This window comes from Ananas comosus, linkage group 2, assembly GCF_001540865.1.
Source record: "Ananas comosus cultivar F153 linkage group 2, ASM154086v1, whole genome shotgun sequence".
NCBI lineage: Eukaryota > Viridiplantae > Streptophyta > Magnoliopsida > Poales > Bromeliaceae > Ananas > Ananas comosus.
In genome coordinates this window covers 411,687-429,754 of record NC_033622.1, presented here as the reverse complement: position 1 = coordinate 429,754, position 18,068 = coordinate 411,687, and the positions used below count along the sequence as shown (strand labels likewise).

At 37.8% G+C, this 18,068-nt stretch overlaps 2 protein-coding genes across 4 annotated transcripts; one reads left to right on the top strand and one right to left on the bottom strand.

The window, feature by feature from the left end:
* LOC109706377 (beta-glucuronosyltransferase GlcAT14A-like) lies at positions 370 to 3,794 on the top strand. The gene is made up of 4 exons (XM_020227173.1): positions 370 to 1,615; positions 2,084 to 2,159; positions 2,254 to 2,369; positions 2,885 to 3,794. The coding sequence occupies exons 1-4, from the start codon at positions 1,117 to 1,119 to the stop codon at positions 3,397 to 3,399; spliced, it is 1,206 nt and encodes a 401-aa protein (XP_020082762.1). The 5' UTR covers positions 370 to 1,116; the 3' UTR covers positions 3,400 to 3,794.
* LOC109706345 (centromere-associated protein E) lies at positions 3,997 to 17,822 on the bottom strand. Of its 3 annotated transcripts, XM_020227141.1 has the most exons (12): positions 17,654 to 17,822; positions 17,356 to 17,498; positions 16,931 to 17,263; positions 10,706 to 16,144; positions 8,821 to 9,598; positions 7,222 to 7,868; positions 6,277 to 6,409; positions 6,082 to 6,163; positions 5,881 to 5,990; positions 5,520 to 5,596; positions 5,092 to 5,228; positions 3,997 to 4,630 (listed from the first exon to the last, which is right to left on the bottom strand). In XM_020227141.1, exons 2-9 carry the CDS (start codon positions 17,404 to 17,406, stop codon positions 5,891 to 5,893), a joined length of 7,563 nt encoding a protein of 2,520 aa, XP_020082730.1. In that variant the 5' UTR covers positions 17,407 to 17,498; positions 17,654 to 17,822; the 3' UTR covers positions 3,997 to 4,630; positions 5,092 to 5,228; positions 5,520 to 5,596; positions 5,881 to 5,890. The 3 variants fall into 3 exon arrangements, with proteins under 3 accessions (XP_020082730.1, XP_020082722.1, XP_020082738.1); XM_020227133.1 differs by lacking the exon at positions 5,520 to 5,596; XM_020227149.1 differs by lacking the exons at positions 5,520 to 5,596; positions 17,356 to 17,498; positions 17,654 to 17,822 and having other exon boundaries at positions 10,706 to 16,155; positions 16,931 to 17,068.

Genomic DNA, 18,068 nt, shown 5'->3' with positions numbered 1-18,068 from the left:
ATCACGTGATACTAAATTTATATATTTTAAATTATAGAATATTAAAATAAAAAAGTGAAAAATCTGGGATTTAAAAACTTTATACCATGGCTTGTGAAGAGAGAGAAGAGGAGAGAGTGAGAGAGAGAGAGAGTTGGGGACAACTAGAGGACACAAACAACACCAATCCCCACACATAAACACAACACAACACAAAACAATACACCTCTCTCTCTCTCTCTCTCTCTAATTCTCTCTCACACCCACCACTCAACATATCCCCACTTTTAGAGGTATAGTGGTGGCTCACCCATCTCCAACACCAACTCTTAAAATCCCCCTCAAAGCCCCGAAAAAAAGGTCTCTTTTCTTTTTTGCCCACTCTTTTTTTCCCCAAGAACTCATTTTTATGGTAAAAGGGGAAAAAAAAAAGTAATATTTAGTCCTTGTATAAGCCCAATTTTCCCATTTTCTGGTTGGTTCCTTTGTTGGTTTCGGGGGATTCCGCGTTTTTGCACCAATTTTCTTGGTGATTTGGGTGGTGCCCACTTGCGTATTTGAACAAAACTCCTCCTTTTTCCCCCTTTAAAACTCGGGCTTTTCCTTCAAGTTTTTTTTTTTTCCATTTTTAATGTGTGTGTGTGAGAGAGAGAGAGAGAGAGAGAGAGAGAGACTTTTTTGGGGTTATGTGTGATTTGTCCAAAATTTTGTCTCCACACCCTTTATTTCTCCATCTATTTCTCCTGTTATAAGTTTCTCTCTCTCTCTCTCTCTCTCGGGTTTGATCAAAAATTCAAGTTGGGAATTTCTTATATGGGAACTTAGGTGACAAATTTTTTGTATTCGGAAATTTGTAGTAATTAATATGCAGTTGAGGTGCTCGAAGAATTGTTGCTGTGAGAAAGGTGGCATCTTTATTTATTTCTAAACAAAAAGGTGGCATCTTGATTCAAGAGTTCTATTGATTTAGAAAGTTTTTTCTTTGCATTAGCTTTAGATAGATAGAGAGAGAGGAGGAGGTGCCCTTCTTTTATTTTGCTTCGAAACATTTTATCGGTCTCCGAATTCGCGGCGTTGGATTGATGGGTATCATTTTATTGTGGATTTTGAAGTGAATTCTTATTGCCTTTTGATCCAATGAGGCTTTTGAGCTTATCTTCGTGGCTCGCGGCCGCCGTGCTGATTTCCTGCGCTTTCGTCGTCTCCAGATCTTTCCTCAGGGAGGGAATTCAAAATTCGAATTCGGATATCGAAACCATAAACAAAGCCCTCAGGAAGAGTCACGGTGATCCGCCGGTGTTCGCGTATTGGATATCGGGCACCGGTGGCGAGAATCGGAGGATAATAAGGCTGCTAAAAGCAGTGTATCATCCGAGGAATCGATACCTTATTCACCTCGATGCGGGATCTACAGCTGATGAAAGGACCGAGTTGGCGCGGGCTGTTCGATCTGAAAGGGTCTTTAAAGCTTTTGGAAATGTTGATGTTATGGGAAAGAGTTATGCCGTCGATCGGACGGGTTCGTCGGTTCTTGCGGCGACGCTCCACGGAGCTGCTGTTCTATTGAAGATCAGTAAAGATTGGGACTGGTTCATCACATTGAGCTCTTCGGATTACCCGATTGTTACTCAGGATGGTAAAAATTATGATCTTCGATACTTCACCAGTAATCTACTGCTATATATTTGTATATGTTACCTTACGAAAAGTTTCATTTTAATCAGGATCTGGTTAAGAACATGGGGATTAAACTGTTATATTCTGTGATTGTTCATTGCTTTCGAGAAAACTTACAACTCTGTAACAATTTAGGCCTCCTATAATTGTGTATGCCGATATTTTAGTTTTCCCTGCCATTGTTGTAGAGTCTCTCATGGAGTAAAATGTTTTCGATGTTACAAAATAAAAATAATATAGCGGATAGAGTATAATATTCGAGAATCTGTGTCTTGGTCCTCAGTTACTATTGTTGAAAGTCATCTCTTTTGCATTAGAGTTGGCGACAATCATAAATAGGAGCTTCATTTAATTTGTTTTCGTTTTTTATTCCTCAATTTTCGCTTCGTGCTCGTAACTGACGGGAAAGGTTCTTTGCAAATTTCAGATCTTCTTCATGCTTTTATGACGGTGCCGAGGGACTTGAACTTCGTTGATCACACGAGCGACCTCGGCTGGAAAGAGTAGGTCCCTCTAGGATCATGTATAAGTTTCCATGATTTTCGATTTCTTTCTCGTACGAAACATATTCAAGCTGACTCGATAATATATACGCAGGCACGAAAGGTTCCAGAAGATCATCGTAGACCCGAGTCTTTATATGGACGCAAATGCTCAATCCTTCTTCGCTACCGAAACGAGGCAAACACCCGATGCTTTCAGGATCTTTACAGGTGCTCGTTCCCCCTTCTTTTTAGCTCGCGTGTTCAGTAGCTTAATTTTTATTGATATACCGTCTTTTCACACCTAATTATGCCCACTTGGGAATGAAATTTTCCTATATCGGCATTGAAGCTACGCCTAATCGACTATTACACTAAATGTGGACTTCATGCTTGTTTGGTTTGGCTTTTTGAACAGCTTCTCTTCGCTTGAGAGTAGAAGCTTTCGGAAAGTAGAAATCAAGCGTTTGGCTAAATAAATTCTGGAACTTTTGATGTGGCGGGGAAGCTAAAGTAAGCTTTCAGTTCGAAAGAAGCTTGAATTTGAAGCTTCTAGTCGTAGTGTCACAAGAATTTGCTAAGATTATTATTCTAATGAAGAGTTGTCAATGCTTTTTAAACAACTTTATTCAAATAACACTTTACAAAATTTAGCAGGGCTGAAGGAACTAAAGATTTTAAAAGTTCCTCCCTTGTTTCCTAAAGTGAGAATTACTTGAAACCTCTACTTCCTTTATACAAAACAGGTTCTCCATGGGTTATTCTTAGTCGATCTTTCATCGAGCACGTCGTGTATGCATGGGACAACCTCCCAAGAAAGCTACTCATGTACTTTGCCAATGTCGCGTACTCTGTCGAATCCTACTTCCAAACAGCAATATGCAACTCCCCTCAATTCATCAACACTACAGTAAACGACGACCTGCGCTACTTCGTGTGGGACGACCCCCCCGGATTAGACCCGCTCTTTCTCAACGAATCGAACTACGAGGCCATGATAAACAGCAAGGCCGCATTTGCTCGGCGGTTTATCGGAGGGGACGAGGTGCTGAACAAAGTGGACGACCAAATATTGAGGCGATCGTCGAATGGCGTGAGCTACGGAAAATGGTGCTTAGGAAGAGAAGAAGATATAAGCGAGACGGGTTCAGAGGATCTGTGCTTGACTTGGGGGGACATAAATTTGATCGAACCGCGGCCCGAAGGAAAGGAACTTAGAGAATTGGTTGCAAAGATCATTGAGAGAAGAGGTTGTGTGTGAATGGTATAAGATTGGATGAAGATTCGAGCTGTAAACTAGCCGATCAGGGTTAAGGGTTAGCGAATCGACTTTGTGCAGTTTGGTCATGTTATCTCAAGCCACAACTGCATCTCATCAGCATATAGGATACCTCTCTCTCTCTTTCTTTTCTTTCTTTTTTTTTTCCTTTTTCCTTTTCTTTAAATTTTTATTTTTTAGTTTTGGTTGAGCATCTTTTGTGTAGATATAGGGAACTATAGTAGAGTGGTTGTAATAAATAGTTGAGGGTGATATTAGGTGATAGGGCTTATGAGAATAGAGAACAATTACATTGTAGTTGAATCTGACTTATTTCAGGAACATATCATTCCTTTTATACAAATATAGAACAACATGAACTTATAGTTATTATTAAAGCATTCTTTTAATTTCAGAGTTATGTTTTGGGTTGTGCTTTTGATTGGGGAGAGATGTATTTGTACACAAGCTATGGACTGTTTAGTTTTGTTGCTAATTAGCCTGCTTGGAATATCCTTTTCTCCACAAACCACGAACAAAAAACACAACTATTCTCCTTTCATTATCTAGTAACACAATAAATTGTTCAAAAATAAAAAATAAAAAAAAAACTCAGCTACAAATTCTTGCTTCTTACCTCCAAATTCATAGATAGTTTAAATATTTACACACACACAAAAAATAGTAGAGGAGAACAAGTAAACAACTCGCGGTAACATGGCACCACGAGATATTCCAAGTGAACAAACTGGAGAGGATAAGATCACAATCACTAAACCTCTTCTTGCACACATGACTCTTCTTTGCGGCGGCAAAAAAAAAAAGCTGCCTAATGATCTCTGCATTGTATTGCTATTTCTTGTGTACAGAATATAACTGTGTATCCAATAACATATAACAAAAGAAAAAATGGAAGCATTTTATCTTTACTGAAACAAACAGAACAAGATGAGATAATTAATGTACAAGAGGGGTGTCCCGACGCATACGTTGTTGAATCATTTTTGCTTCTCCAATCGGGGTGTTGCTGCTTTTATTGAACATCAACCCTAGGCAAACTGAGATGATAAAATCCACAGCCGCCAATATGGCTGAAATTAATTGGTAAATGTTGCGGACATATATGTTTACTTTTGATATTGTAGAAAAAAAAAAGAATTCGCCATATACATGGGTGACCCGATTACGATCTTGCGGGGAAATGGCTGCTGATTAGTGAAGGCACTCGACATAACTGCAAATTGTGAGAAAACACATCATAAGCACATTTAAATCTCAAGGGGTGTCATAAGCTGCATGAATAAGTCAGTTTAGCAATTGGTTTTACAAATATACATGAATGCATCGACACAATATGACATACAAATGTACATGGAATCAACTCACCGCTAGATTTGGCCCTCAGGATCTCAGAGAAAAGCAAAGTCAGTAAACATGAGAATGCAGGATAGATAATGCCTTGCTTTTGAAATCCCCTTTATAAAGTTACCGCTCAAGCCATGCAATTAAAGATTACGGCCTTATATGGTACACAATCTCGATAACTACACTTTCAAGTAGCTTTACATGTACATGAGCTATTTAGATACTTGATTAGAAATCAGGCCATCAAATATTAATCCATGACTATCCGATATCGAGATCACAATAAAACGTAGCTTTCAAGAAAAGAGAATTTCAGTTATATGTACTTACTATTTAGGCTTGATAACCGTAGAACCTGAGGTAAATAAAGTGAACCCAGCTTTTTGACTTCCGACAACCATATAGATAAAGGCATTGAAAGGCTCTATATAGTTACCAAATGCTTCACGAATAACCTATTACCAAACCTGTGTATAAACACATAAAATTTATAAAAAACAATGGCAACATTTAAACAAAAAAATAAAAAAGCCAATGGACAAATGGAGATAGCTAAGATAACAGTGTCATACTGCATTCATGACATCCTAAGGAAAACATGATCAAACCATCCAAAGAGAAGTTATTGATAGACTATTCACATCTGGGCCCACTAAAAATCAATGGTAAAACTAGCCTTTTTAAACACTTCCCACCATGATCCTGTAGAATCTCTTAAGTAGGAATTACTTTAAAGTTGAAATAACTACACTATGTACCTGTAATTCCATAAGCTGTAAAGTTACTTCTTTATTCAGGCTATCTTATTATGAATCCAAGACCTTTGAGAAAGAGCCTGAAACAATTTGTTAGGACATAAGATTATGTTTCTTTTTTTCCCCCCTAAAAAATGGAGATCACTCAGTTCTAATTCCCAGCTCGAACCAAATATACTTTGGCGGTTGTCATATGGTAACATTTTTAACAAAAAGAACTGTCGAGCACAAAATAAAACGTAAGGCTTGTTAAAGGATTACCTCAATCCGCAAATAACACAAAGATGTATTCAACCAAGTAGTCAAAATAGGTAAACAACTTAGTATCATCTAAAACGAAAAAGTATTGAGATTTATCACTTACTAGATCTGCGTCAAATGAAACTCGCCAGTAATGCATGCAAGGCAATCCAATATATCAAAACACCAAGCCGTAGCGTAGGTTGTCTCATTAGTAATCGATCACCTGATACCCTGGTATAATAAACAAAAATCATACTTAATTTTACACAAAAATATTGAAGTAAATAAATCCTCAGAAATATATAGATCAAGATCATGCTACCATATTCCATCAATTCTGTCAGATATAGGTCGAGTAGCTCTTGGAACAAAACGTGACATAACGAGAGACTTGAAACCATGTGCTGCGGTAAGAAAGAATGTTGCATTTTAGATCAATAATTGATTATTTATCCATCATGATGCAAGGAACACTTTGGAGCAGTACAAAAGATAACAGTGGGTGATCTAAAGTCACCTTTATCATCATCGTCATCATGCAATGAATGATCATCATTTTCTGTGTCGATAGATATAGCTACTTGGTCATTGTTGACTTTGCGCCCGCTGCGGACATGTGCGACGACTGCACCTGGGTTTAGCTTGTCTCTCTGCATTCATGCCATATTGTTGCATAAAAATGAATCCAAAAAGATGTCCTTCGGTTTGTCTCTCATACATCTTAGTAGTGATGAAAGAATTATACCAGTACTCCATAAAAGATAGACTTAGCCAAAGTTTATCTTTTCTGGAGGGCAAAAGTTGAAGGTGTCAAAGATGACATTTGTAGTTAATATGCATAGTGAGATACAAAAGAGATTGCTCGACTATCAGACAATCTCCAAACTATACCAATGGTGCCACTAGCGAATCCACAGAGTACTTACATAAACAAGACATACGTATTAGAATGAATAATTTTGAAAAGATGATAGCAGTGATAAATAGTCTGTGGGCGCCCTTGGGACTAGAAAGAAGACATGGGGCAGGTATGCATTTCATATCATCAAACGTACTTTAACATCATTTATTAAATTAAAACTTGACAAAGTCCCATTCTCTAGAACGAAACACTTCAATTTGTCTAAGCAAGCCATATAAAGCTTCTCTTGTGCATACACTCAAGGACCACAAACCTTATTAGAAATAGGATTAAGATATCATTAAACTGTGGGTTTTCTAAGTTCACAAAGAAATTCTAATACAACTTAAGATGACGCCTTAAATACTAGATGAGAGAGCATCTCTGCTAGCTCCATTCTCGCCTGGCGAACTAAAAAAGTACAAATAGAATATATCTGCTAGAAAATAATAGAGTTCAATTAAATACAATTAACTGCTAATAATTAATTAACTCCTACTAGCGAATTTATCTAAGATGAAGGAAAAAACAATAATAAACAAGGAACAAACAAAGCCTTACCACTTGTTCAATCTCTGAAGGCACCAATGTCCTACTGCTGGATTGTTCCTTCTGGCGCAAAGAAGTCTCAAGAGCTTCAGATCGATGCAACAGCTCCTCCACTCTTCCTCTTTCAATCTGAAGCAAAGCATCTTTATTCTGAACAGAAACCCGCAGATCGTTCAACTCGGTAATAACAGACACTATTTGCTTATCCAATATATTTTTATACACGTGAACTTGACTGGTGCCCTCAGAGCCATCCGAAATCTTAACATTCAACCCAAAAATTAATACCATCTTATCCAACCATCCTAGTAAATCATCAATCTCAGATGAATATTTCTTGTTAGCCTCTTGTAAGGCCAAAAGATCGTTGGTACTCTTAGTTACCTCCTGCCGCAGAAATGAGATCTCCGAGTCACGCCCTTGCAATTGGGATTGAAGGTTTTCTACCTCAGCAATTAGGGTTTCAGAGAGATTATGTAACTCATCAAATTTGTTTACGGTTGTGGAGAGCTTTGCTACAGTCTTGGCCCGAGAAACTTCTAGACTCTTCAATGTGAAATCCTTTTCTTGAACCAAGCCCTCAAGTTCTCTCTTCCTTTTGTCCAATTCTTCCATCTGTGTTTCTTCTTCATCAAGTGCTTGCATAAGACCCTCTATTTCTGGAAAGATTAATAAAACCATATTTAGCAACTGTTTGGTCTAGCTTATGGAATAGCATTTCTGCTCTGTAAAGCACCAACCAGGTGATTGGCCAAAAAGAGTCAATAGGTGTGTACCCTACCTGTACCTCAACTCATTTTGAAATGGGCACTCAAACGTTAAAAATTTTGATTCTACCACCTGTTCTTTCATTACTACTAATTTTAAAAATTTCCATCAAATTATGGTAGAACTTAATAGTTTTCATCAGAAAAAATTCTAGAATATTCCACCTATTAAAATACTACTAGGGTACACAACACTTCATCCAAAATAATAACAATACAAGTTTTTATGAAAGGTAGGTTAGGATAAAATCAAAGTTTTCAAAGTTCGAGAACCATTTCAGAAAGAGCTAAGGTTCAACTAAGGTATGTAAGTTTCTGCAACAAAAGAAGTCTAAGAGCTTTTGCTCTAGTGGCAAGCTAAATTGAGCCTCAAGGCCCCAAAAGTAAAAACTCCAATTTGAAATTTTTACTTCTGTTACAGCAAAAAAATTATTAGGAATAGTTTATGAAGAAAGCAAGTAGTGCTTCTTGGGATAGCTCTTCAAGCAACAATATTGCAGGAACTCTAGTTGGAACCAAACAGGCCCTTACTTTTAAACTAGGTCACTGATTTCATATCTTTCAGGTTTAAGTACAATCAAATAAATGACTATAATTTGTTAAGACGGAAACTAAAATTAGTTTTGGGCCAAATAGCAGGCGCTCCAATTTGAAGCTTCTGCTTTTGTTGCCATCCAAATTTGTTCGAAACACTTTAACGAAATGCTATTTGTACTTCTTCAAAGCCCTCATTTCCAAGCTTTGTCAAAAGAGTTCATATCTTTAAGTTCAAAAGATTTATACAAGTTACATATAATCAAATAACTACAATAACAAACAGTATAGGACAATTCAAATAGCTTACCTTGATCTTTGGCAGTTAATACATCGGTCAAAGATTTAAATTTTACTTGCAACTCAGTCGACAAAGCCTCCATACCTTCTAGCTCCTTTACTCTTTGCTCTAAAATCCGTTTATCATTCTCTTTAGCTTCAATCTGCTTTTCTAAATTATGAATTTTTTCTTTCGCATAATCAAGATCAACAGAGAACTTCTTTGCAACAGTCTCAGCATCCCTTATCTGTGAAACAAGTTCCGTGCAGATCTGATTCATTTGGATATCCTTTTCTTGCAATTGTCTCTGTAACTCAGTTATCTCACTTTTATTGCTTATGCCCTTAATAGTGGCCATTAACCTATCAGCAATCAATCTAATTTCATTGTCAGTAAGTGAAATCAAATGGCCAGTATTTCTTAAGCTCTCTCCAGAAGTCAAACTCCCAATCTCAGCAAGTGAAGTGCTACATGCTTCATACAACAAAGATAAGTTCTTCTGTGTTGAAAAACTTTCAGCTTCTTTTTCTTTCATGTGTGATTCTAACCCCAGTAAGTCTCTTTTCAAAGACACTGTCTTTTCCTTCTCAGAAGCAACTTTTGTTTGTACAAACTCAACTGATTTTAACAGCCGCATTGCATGCTGGTCAATCGAAGAGGTGTGATGGTCAACGTTTCTTTTCAAATGGTCAAATTCGCTCATACATTCAATCACTGCATTGTGAACAGTAGCAACATGCTCAACTATTGAGCTATCATCAGATCCATGGATGTTGACATTGAAGAGAGCATCAGAAGAATGGGACTTCTGAAAATGTAGTTCACAGAGAGAGTTAATGGAAGAGAACCAATTTAATTGTTAGATAACAAGAAGCTTCATATGATTCTCATTGTTACAAACTTACAATGAAGTAAAAGTAATACATTCTATAATCATTCTGCTTTTACTGTATGAGCAATATGACCTTCAATCTCCACTTCCTACCAACAAATCCATTGTATGCTAGATATACTAAATCATCTATATAAAATAAATGCACCATCATGTTCCTATAAACTTACATGGCCATGCCATGATCAGTCAGAGCACATTGACAAAACAAAAAGCATAACATCCTTGTTCCTACTTTCACACATAATAATATCAGCCCATATAGAAGTTTTGATTTACGTTGAGCTCAAGACTCGAACCATTCAACTGAAGGGGCTATTAAACCATGTAGCAATAAGTTTGTAAAAAAATAATAACAGCAGTCTTTGGGCAATTTAGATAGGCTTCTGAGAGATCTGGTGGAAGGCAAGAAGATTTGATTATATTATCACTAAATAAAACCACAGAGCATGTTGCAAGATAAGTTAATTCAAAGGACATTAATATGGCTCGAGAAACATAAATGCAGTTCAGTTCTCTCAATAGAAAAATGCATCACATCATAAAGCCGAACCTAAAAGAAATGAAAAGATATAATCCATTACATGGCCAAGATTTTAAGATTGGATATATATATATATATATATATATATATATATATATATATATATATATATATATATATNTATATATATATATATATATATATATATATATATATATATATATATATATATGTAGAACTAGGCTGGAATACTATTAATAGCATCAAGCTATTGGTGCAAGCTATTGGTGCTATTAGTTTTTTAGCCCTTGGATTGAGAAATGTGCGGTTAGAATGATGTGGGCCCCACAGGGTTGAGTGGGTGGTTGGTTGAATAGTATAATCTAACGGGTAAAAATAATCAAAGGATTAAATCTAACAGTGGAAAACTCGATAGTACCAAGTCCTTGGTGCTATCAATAGTATCCCAGTCGGGCTCATATATATACGACAAAAAAAGTTCGTTTTCATTAAAAGAATTTGTTTGGCACCAAAATTACCTCATTCATTGGATTGCTTGAGCAGAAGCCATTAAATGATACAACCGGTAACTCAACAAAATGTGCACTGTCGATCTGCTTACTAGCTGAATCCATGAGTGTCTCGACATAGGCGATAAAGTCCACCTCCCTCGTAAAAACATTGACAACGCAACTTGAAATATCAAAGCAGACTTTTCTAAGCTGGTCAATTGAAGAGTGCAACTCGGATAAATAGTATGCTGTTTCTTTTCTTTCCTGTGAATGATTCAAATTAACTTGTTCAAGACGATGAAGAGCATCAGTTCTCGCAGCCTCTAAAGCATCTCTTTGTCTAGAAAATTCTATGATGGTAGCTTCTGTGCTGGCCAGCTCCTCCTGGAGGATATCAGCCCTTTCCTGTACTTCATTTAACTCGTTCAGTAGCAGCTCAGCAGCTTTTTTAGACTTCTGTGCTTCAGCTTCAGAAGAAGCTACTTTTTTACTAAGATCGTGACAGAACTTTACAATTTCCTCTATTTTCTGCACAGGATCAATGGTATTACAATCCCCACCTGCATCAATAGAGTGCAAAGCTGTTAAGAATTTATTCAGAGTCAGCTTATTGTCATTCAAAATCTGCTCTCTCTCGGCCAATCTATTCATCAACAAAGACTTCTCAGATTCTAGGGCTTTTATTTGTTGATCATGCTTGCTCTTTAGTTTTTCTAATACAGCATTCATCTCTTCAATGGACTGTTTCAAGCTATCTCTTTGTTGCACCAGCCCCTTTCCCTTTCGAACAGCAACATTTAGTTTCTCTCTCGTAGAGGCAGTCTTCTGCTCCTCCTGAATTAACTGTTCTTTTAAACCGTCTCTCTGTTTACTCACTGTCTCTACTTCCAACTCCAAGGATCGACACTTCTCATGCAATATGTCTCTTTCTTTACTTAATTCCTCAATTTCCAATACTAAAGGTTGGAACTTCTCCACAGCCTGATCCCTCTCCCCTTTCACTAAATCTAGAGTACGGGTGGCTTCATCTAATTCTAACCTTAAAGGCATTAATTTCTGCTCATTGTCATCCAGATCAGCTTCTGAGGAAGCACCTGTATCTACAACCAAATTTCTGTCTTCTGAAACCACCTCTTCAGAAACTTTGTTTACGAATCTTGATGAAGATAGGGTTTTGTACTTATTTATAAACTCCTGTAATAATGCTTCCAAATACTCAGTAGCAGTACTACCGGAGAGAACGTCAAGACTATCACCGTCTGGGAATGCATTGTTAATCAAATCAATTAGTTTGTATATCTCATCATTCCCAATTTTTTCGACCATTTTTTCATGCAACTCTGCCAGCTCTTTTTGCAAGTTACCTCTGTCAATCTCATCTTGAACAGCTCTCTCTGATAACGCTAGATATTCAAACCTCAATTTTTCCAAACTCTCAGAAAAGAAATCCTTTTGGGTTTTAATAGCTAAAATCTCTGCAGTGAGCTCAGATATTTTCTTATGTGACTCTTCCAAGTCCACTATTAACATTTCAGATGAGTCCTCAAGACTCTCAATCTTTGATTGCAGTGCATCTCTTTCCTTTTGAACATCAGAGAGTGTACTGGCTAACCATTCAATTCTATCTCCTGGCTCCATTGTTTTCAAATGTGGTGGTATATCAATTTGATTTAGAACCTCCGTTAGCATTTCGGATGACACCTCAAGATTCTCAATCTTTGATTGCAATGCATCTCTTTCTCTTTGGACCTCCGAGAGTGTATTTGCTAACCATTCAATTCTATCTTCAGGCTCCAATGATTTCAGTTGTGGTGGCATACTAATTCGATTGAGAACCTCTTCCCATTTCTGTATAAGGCTGTTCCTCTCTACGAGAGACTGCTCCAACATGTCATTGTGCTCGGCCAAACCATAGAATTTTCTCTGGAGCTCATCATATCTACTTCGTAATTCCTCAAGCCCAGATAATGAACTCATTTGCACATCATCTCTATCAGAATGGGACCCACCCATGGAATTTTTCTGGTCCCACTCAGTTAGCGGAAGAGAATTAGCAGCAGCCATTTTGGACAGCAGCTCAACTTTCTCTACAATGTCTCTTGAATGAAAATGCTCTGGAAAATCCAAATCTTCTAAGACCTCTTCGATTTTCTGTAGAACAGAGTCTTTAAGAAGAAAAGAGTCCCTTAAAGCAGTAGCAGAATTCCTAATGTAAGATAGTTCAGACTCTAAGGCCTCAATTCGATCTGCTTCGGAATAGGACTTGAGCTTTGCCTCGACTTCTTTGAAATGTGCTTCTTTCGACTGCAGTTCTTGTAAACACTTCTCGAGTTCGCTGGACTTCTCCATCAAAGACTGCTTAAGACTGTCTCGCTGAACAACTAATCCTTTACCTTTTGCAACAGCAATGCTGAGCTTCTCTTTGAGAGAAGAAACCCTCTGTTCTGATTGCTCGAGTTCAGATACTTTGAGATTCAGCACAGAATGAGAAGCTTCAAGGGCCTCCTCCAGCTTATTCAAACTGCCTTTGAGAACTTGCATTTCGGTCTCTAGCTGAATATTTGAGGCACTTAGCAAGTTAATTTGCTCAATTGCCTCTTCATATTTCTGATAATGCAAAGCAAGTGATGCTTCCAGACGTGAAAATAAGGAATTAAGCAATTTACTCTCTTCATTGTCAGAATTTTCAACAACTACATCATTTTCATCCAATTCCTTGGCCAAAACAAAGGAACTAGTGTTGGGTTCTCCAAAAGCTACAATTTTACTCATCAAAATCGATTCAAGCTTGCTTTTGACATGACAAAGCTCATTTGCCTTCTCACTCAAAGCATTAGATCTCAATTTCAGCTCTTCAAATTCTTCAGTTTTGTTCAATAGACTTGCCTCTACCTCATTATTTTTGGACAGAAGCACAAGCCTCTCAGCCAGCATCTTTCGCAAATGCTCAAGAAATCCTTCGTAGTGAATGTACAAAGCTTCTTGGGCTTCTGCAGAATTTTCATAGGTCTCAATTTCATGTATGTCTTCGCACGAGTCATGCAAAAGTTCTGAAAGGCTATAGCACATTTTCTTCACTTGCCCAGTTGCAAGCTCATTCCTTCCGTGTAAATCAGCAACTATCTTATTCAGTTCCACATAGGAAGTACTTAGAAAATCATGATTCACTTGAGCAGCATCTAACTTCTCATGAAGGCTCTGGATCAACTTTGTTGCAGCATCAATCAAAGTCAACATATTTATACCAACATCTAAATCTTTGGGAACCAGTGATCCAGTTGATGAGCTAAGCTTTTCAATCGCCTCAACAATCAACCCTTTTAAAGAATCCCTCTCATTTCTGAGAACAGAAACCCTCTCATGCACTTCCTTCTGCAACATTTCAGTTGTGCTTGAAAGCCTTTCACCCTCACTGATTGCACCTCGATGCATATGATCAAATTGCACCTGCAGAACACCAATTCTTTCTTCATAATTGCCAAGAAGTCCAACAAGCTCATCAACTTTTACCTGAAGGACATTATTCTGTTTCCCTAGTGCTTCAGTCTCCGTCTCAAACTTTTTCACGAGTTCCCTGCTACTAAATTCATCCAACAAATTTACTTCAAGCTTTCCCAGATATAATTCCATCTGCTTCAATTTGTCCCCAAGAAGGCGTGTTTGCTCCTTAGATAATGAGTATGAATCATCTGACTGCTTTAGACTGTTTGTCTGTGCCTCCTCTGATGGATCATCAATCTGATTAGTTTTCAACTCGAAGGCTTGAATAAGTTTTGACACGCCAGAGGCTGTGGCTCTCCTAGAAAGGGAAGTGGAGTGAGAGTGCATTCCGTGAATTGACTTTTCAACATTTTCCAATATACTTTTTGCCTCTTCTATGTGCCCCTTTAGAACCCTCAAAATTCCAGAATTACCAACCTCTTCGTCATCAACTTTTTGAACCAGTGGATCTTGTGCGTTGCTAGCTTCACCATCCACATGAGAATTATTAGAATCAGTAACCTTGCAGGCTTCTGGTGCCAGCATAGAACTATCATTAGCCAATTCTTCTATTTTGACTTTGTACATATCTAAGCTGATAAACAAATCCAAATTCTCCTCAATGAGTTGCTCAAAATGAGTCCACGTTTCTTTTACATTTGACTCCAATTGCTTATTCTTATCAAATGCAAGAAGCAACCTCTCCTCTTTTTCCAACAACAAAGATGCAAGTTTTGAATTCTCACTGTACAAAAAAGCTTTCTCCTCCTCAAATTTTGTATTCTCCAGATGTAAAGCTTCCAACAAAGTTCTACAACTAGCTAGTTCAGCTGAAACACTTTCAAGTTCTTGTTCGGAGAATTCCAGTTTGTGCTGCAACTCCAAACATCTATTACTGCATGCCACTATTTCCTGTTTTGCAGAGGCATAGCTAATCTCAAGTTCCTCCTTTTCAATTTTCAATGCTTGAAGCTCAGAATTACAGAGAGAAAGCTCCTCGTCCACCATTCTTTTGCTTTCTCCAGTTTCTTTAACCAATGCCCGGAGCTTGGACACTTCAACAGAATAATGCCGGACAATATCCAAGTTTATATCTGTCTGCTCATCTAGCAGCAACTGTAGATAATGTCTATCAATATTTGTCACATAAAGATGCCTTCTGATGCTCTCAATTCCATCACCAAAGCTACCTTCTTTTAAATCACTACGCATAAAATCCGACATCAGTAAGGTTTGGTCTTCTTTAACATCTTCCACCTTCTCTCCAGGTGATAGCACATCCACTGTTTTCTCAAGCTCCCAGATTGACTCAGATTGAGCACCCAGAGGCTCCAGTAGAAGAGGCTGTGGCAAGGTGGTTTCTTCGTTAGCACTTTCTTTGCCTCTATGGTCATCAGCATTGCCGCCTCTTTGTTCATCAACACTATGTTCTGTTGTGGGTTCATGAGTAACTGAGCATGAAAAGAAATCTTCGACCTTTTCCTCAAGTCCATCATGGGAAGTAAATTCCGATGAAATCGCAGCTTCCTTGTCTTCTTCAAGAGAAGTATTCTTGCAATTCTCTTCAGAAATTTCCGAGTCCATATGCTGAATCACAACACGGTCACCCAAAACATTTATGTCCATCGGCTGAATTGCTTCAGAAGTACCCAACAACCCATTTTCTGCTTGAGGCCTCCCGAGTTGAAAACTTTCAAGAGTATCACTTCCCCCCTCTCTAATCACTACACTATCCGAGTTCTCATTTGGACATTTAGGACCCAATTCTTCATCATTCATCTCTTTGAGATTAGAAACTTTATTCACACTGTCATCAGTTAGGCCTGAACTAGGCTGCAAAGCACCAACTTCCTCTTCAATAGCATTTACAAGAACTTCCTCTTCAGAAACATTTACAAGAACTCCATTACTTTGTTTATCCACCATTGAGGTTCCAATATCCAAATCCACATCAGAGAATTTCTCCAATCCAGAATGTTCAGCATCCTGCATTGCACCTACCAATAAACAAATGAGAATACAATTATACATCAAATGCACAACTATTTCTTTTCCCCCAATCCACCTCTCTCAAGGATTAACACTGTCTCTAACAAAGCATTTGATTCAGAGACAAATTAGAGGGTGATTTGATTTATTGTGCAAAACATATAGACTTCGCTCCAACTACATGGTTTGAGGCAGTTACCTGAACTTTAAAAATTATGATTTTACTACCTAACATTCTATTATATTAGATTATACGCTACTTCTCCAGCAAAATTTAAACAACATTTTTAACTTTTTGACAGGATATTTTGTAACCTAAATTCTATTACTTGATGAAGTGCTCTATAACTTTTTCAACAGAAACCATCGAGTTCTAGATGAACTTTGATGCAAACTTCTAACATGAAAAGTAATCTAAAGATAAGCGCTAAGATTGAAATATCTAAAGTTCTATCTACTTAATGAGTTGTAGCTCAGCTAAAGTCTGTGCATTTTTTTACCACTTTTCTGTTCCCTGGTTTATCCCTGTATACCATGATAATCAAGAAGAAAGTCAATTTTGCATTTGATTTTAAATCTAACAAACACCACACTCACTTTCTCAGTAACCATTGAAATAGTTATAGTAACTGAAGAAGAACTGCGATAAACTATGGACAATTCCAAGGGTTTCGTCAGAGCAGCATTTCCAGTATTGTTCCACAATAACCCAATTAAATAAGGACAACAATCCATAAGCATTTTCTTTAAATGTTAGGCAGCATAAGAAACTTAAATCATTACCTCGCGATCTATCTCAATATCAGATCTCGAGCCTCTGCTATCAACCGAAGGCTCGACGGATGCCTCTTCTGTCAGATCTTTCCTATCTTCTCTGACTCCATTGCTGTCGTCTCCGGCAACGCAAGCATGATCCGATTCCGCACACTGTACAGCAATGGGCGGGTCCAATTTACCAGCACTCACGGCATCGGCGTCAACAGATTCTTGCTCAGTGATCTTCGCCAGCTCGTCGGTGTCAGGATCAGGATCTTTCTCGGCCTTCTTGCTCGAGGGTTTCCCTCCTTGGCTACTACTCCCTCCCTTATTATCCTTCTTCTTTCTATATTGTTGAAACTAATACACCCCAAACCCCCAACAAAAGAGTAAAAAATATTGAAAAATTCAGGGAAAATATCGAATAAATCAACAGATTAGGCAAATCATACCTTCTTGCGGCCTGCGGCTAGGAGATCGGTGCGGCTCTTGTTCTTATCCATCTAGATCGAGTCCAAAGCCACAAGATCTCAGAGATTAATCAAAACGCCCGCGAGAAGAGCCGAAAAGAGCATCTAAAACGCGGATAGAAACCCTAATTCCAAGAAACCGCAGATTCAAAACAAATCAAGATCGGAGAAGCCCTAATCACACGCAGGAACAGCTCCAAACCGCATCTGAAACGCGGATCGAAGCCCTAATTCGAGGAAACCGCAAACGGAAATGGATTTGAGGGTATCGAGAACGCACCTGGATTGAGGATACTACCGATCGAGAACACGTTTTAATTCTTCAAAAAAATATAGGGGAAAATAAAAAGTAGGAATGGGAGGGATTCGATTTCGTCTTCGACTTCTCCCGTCTGTTTGGTGGCGTCGGTCGCTGCTTCCCCCCTCCAGTTAGAGAGAGAGAGAGAGAGAGAGAGAGAGAGGCGTTTCTAATTTATTTTATTTTTTGATTTACAAATATTTGAAAAGCGTTACGATTTTTTTTTTTTTTATACTTCGAATACATTACTGTGGTTTTACATTTTTTTATTTTAATACTCTATAATTTAAAGAAAAAACTACAAAAACCTCTCGATTTCACACTTTTTCATTTTAGTATCATGTGATTTAAAGTGTATCAAATTAATATTATGTGATTTCTCACTTTATCACTTTAG